The 2,948-nt window shown below is 32.4% G+C and overlaps 1 protein-coding gene across 1 annotated transcript in view; it reads right to left on the reverse strand.

The window, feature by feature from the left end:
* The window catches only part of LOC107883738 (putative uncharacterized protein DDB_G0289263), a 5,321-nt gene extending 2,683 nt beyond the window's left edge, over positions 1-2,638 (reverse strand). The window contains exons 1-2 of the mRNA XM_016804356.2: positions 2,088-2,638; positions 825-916 (exon numbers count right to left, since the gene is read on the reverse strand). Coding sequence (XP_016659845.1) covers positions 825-841 — 17 coding nt within the window. The 5' untranslated portion in view covers positions 842-916; positions 2,088-2,638. The remainder of the gene's footprint in view (positions 1-824; positions 917-2,087) is intronic.
* Between the last annotated feature and the right edge of the window lie 310 nt (positions 2,639-2,948).

A 2,948-nucleotide genomic window follows, 5' to 3' on the forward strand; every position in this document is an offset into this window, starting at 1 on the left:
AATTTTGTTTAAAAGTTTATTCTGTTAATAAAAATAATAAATGCCAATTATTGACAATTAAAATATGACAACACTTAAAATTTTACAAAAAGTTACTTGAAGTTGCAAAAATATGATATTGGTTTGGGTACGATAGGATAAAGTCGGGGTGCAACGTGAATTTGGCATCCCGAACAAATTTTATTTTTCCTGGCATAAAAAAATTGTTGCAATTTTTTTTTCTGTGTTGCAAATTGTTGCAAATTATTTGCAAAAATATGACATTGGTTTGGGTACGATAGGATTAAGTCGGGGTGCAACGTGAACTTGGCACCCCGAAACATGTTTCATTGTGAGGGTAGTAAAACTATGTTGCAAATTTTTTTTCTGGTGTTGCAAATTATTTGCAAAAATATGGTATTAGTTTGGGGACGATACGATAAAGTCGGGGTGCCAACTTCACGTACGTCACACTAGATTTTTTTTTGTAATTTAAAAAAAATGGAATCATTATACATTTATTAAACTTTTGAGATCCTGAGCAGAGAGTAGAGTGATGAGTGTATTAATTTAACAAGTGTTTTTTTTTTAAATTTATTTTTGTGTCTATCACCATCTATCATTTAGGGCCCGTATTACAATAGTCGATCTCTGGTTAAACCGCGGAATTCGGCTGGTAAAATCAGTGGGTTAAGAGTAATCGAAGTGTTATCGACTATTGTAATACGGGCCCTTAATCTGGTAAGTGGGCTGTGATACCTATTATATTAATTATTTTTATGATACATATAAACTATATTACAAAAATAAAATTAAGGTATTTAGATAATGCAGTTTTATAGTACTTTATATCTCGATCCATTATTTTTGAAGAAATTTGTGATACTTTTGAGGTTGGAATTAAGTTGACTTTAGAGCTTCTAACAATTTTACATACCTGTATAAATAAATAAATAAATGTAAGAAATAACTATTAAATATTGTATAAGGTGACGTCAAAATGCTTCAATGGTGATCCAAATACTTTTAAAATACTTTTTAGTTTTTGTTTTAAATATTAAACAAATGGAACTTTTATTTGGGAAAATTTTTTTAAAATTAGCAATAACAATCAACATAATATGTTATGATTTAATATTTCTAAATATAATATAATTTTAACATTTCAAGAAAAACAAGGAAAAAAGTTATTATAGATAAAAAGTATTCAAAATAGTTATTTAGAATAGGTACTTTTGGGAAAAGTATTTTAAAAGTATTCTGAATACCTACTTTATTTGGAATACTACAGTGGCGTCATTTCGGTTTTCATTAGACTAGGGCAATTTTTCACAGCTTTTCAGACTCAAATTTTTTTTACTCAGATTCTCCTAGCATAGTGCCATAGTGGTTAACGGGTGGGGGGGGGGCGTGTGGTAAATGTGCCGACTTAAGGTTGATGTAAATACTAGACTGGAACAAATGCCCCAGTTGCCCCACCCCAAATGACGCCACTGGAATACTACCCAAGACTGCAGACCGGTTACCTTAAAGTGATTTCATGTGATCTCAAGTACTGGTGTCACAAGGAAGGTTGTATAAATTATAATAATTTCTGTGGACTAAAGAGATTTACTGGTTTATATAAATATTTCATCACTACGGAGTATGGACTAATACATAAATGTAGGTACAATCCACAAGATTGATTAAATCATGTGATGTGTGTATTACTAACATAGGTAACCATTAATTATTCGTAGAAAATAAAAAACTAAATTTGTTTTGACTTGGACAATTTCACAGAATTTTAATATTTTTTATGAACAAATGCGAAAAAAAAATGGCTATCTTGAAAATATAAAAAACTTAATTGTACCACAGAATAGAATGTACCTACATAGGTAGGTAGGTATTAAATATTTTTTTGAAAATAATAATTCAAATCTTGTCATTCAATTAGAATTCCATACTTACTCATTACTGTAAAAAAAACCGAACTTAAATAGGTATATCAATTTTCCATGGGGATATTAAGGGTGATGTGGGACTTTTGGAATATTATACTATATACCATATAGTATAATATTATTATAAAACAATAAAACGATTGTCCATAATATACTTACAGGCAGCGGCGTCAAATGTTGCTGACCGTTTGCATATGGCCGAACTTTGTTGTGCAGTTGATTTTTATTGGGTAGGTATGTTAATATAATTTGTTGTAGAGTAGGTACACAAATAAATAAATAATGTTTATTAATATGCAAACCCAAGATGTTTGTAGGTAACAGGACGAAAAAGACAGAATTATAGTGACCAGCCGCTTTACCGAGACCGATAAGACGACGGACAGCGGCCGAAACGTCCAGTCGTCGAGATCACGATTTACGAGAGAACGAAATATAAAATGTAATTGGAGATTTGGTGTACCGTGTACGGTGTTGGACCACGAATCAGGTAATTCGTGTGTTGGACCATAGACCATAGTCTAGAAGATGCTAGCAATGCAGTATAGTAGAGTACCGACAATCGACAAACGGGTTGTGGGTGACGGACGGTGGCCAATCGCATTCCGAAAGTTTTACAGAGTCCTTGGAGAGGAAAATGAACGTGCTGAAAATAAACGGGGGAGTCACCGATGAAACCTGCCAACATCGGTGAAACATGGACAATTATATTATTATGATTTTCGTGTTTTTCTCTTTTTGTTTCCTCCGAAAAATCTGAACGCGATAACCACTAACGCAATTTCCGCGTATCACTGTTACATTGATTATAAATAGTAGTAAATAGTATTTATAATCAATGCTATTACCAAGTGCCAATGTGTATATTTAGACAATATTATAATCTAGGAATTATAGTAACCTGTACTAATTATACGCTTATGAGGATGTCAGCGCACTATTTATTTTCTCTCTCTGGCCCACGCGTAGACCTTATACTAGTTTAATGTCTATGGGGCCCACGCGCAACATAGACAAAAC

Source organism: Acyrthosiphon pisum, chromosome A1 (assembly GCF_005508785.2).
Source record: "Acyrthosiphon pisum isolate AL4f chromosome A1, pea_aphid_22Mar2018_4r6ur, whole genome shotgun sequence".
NCBI lineage: Eukaryota > Metazoa > Arthropoda > Insecta > Hemiptera > Aphididae > Acyrthosiphon > Acyrthosiphon pisum.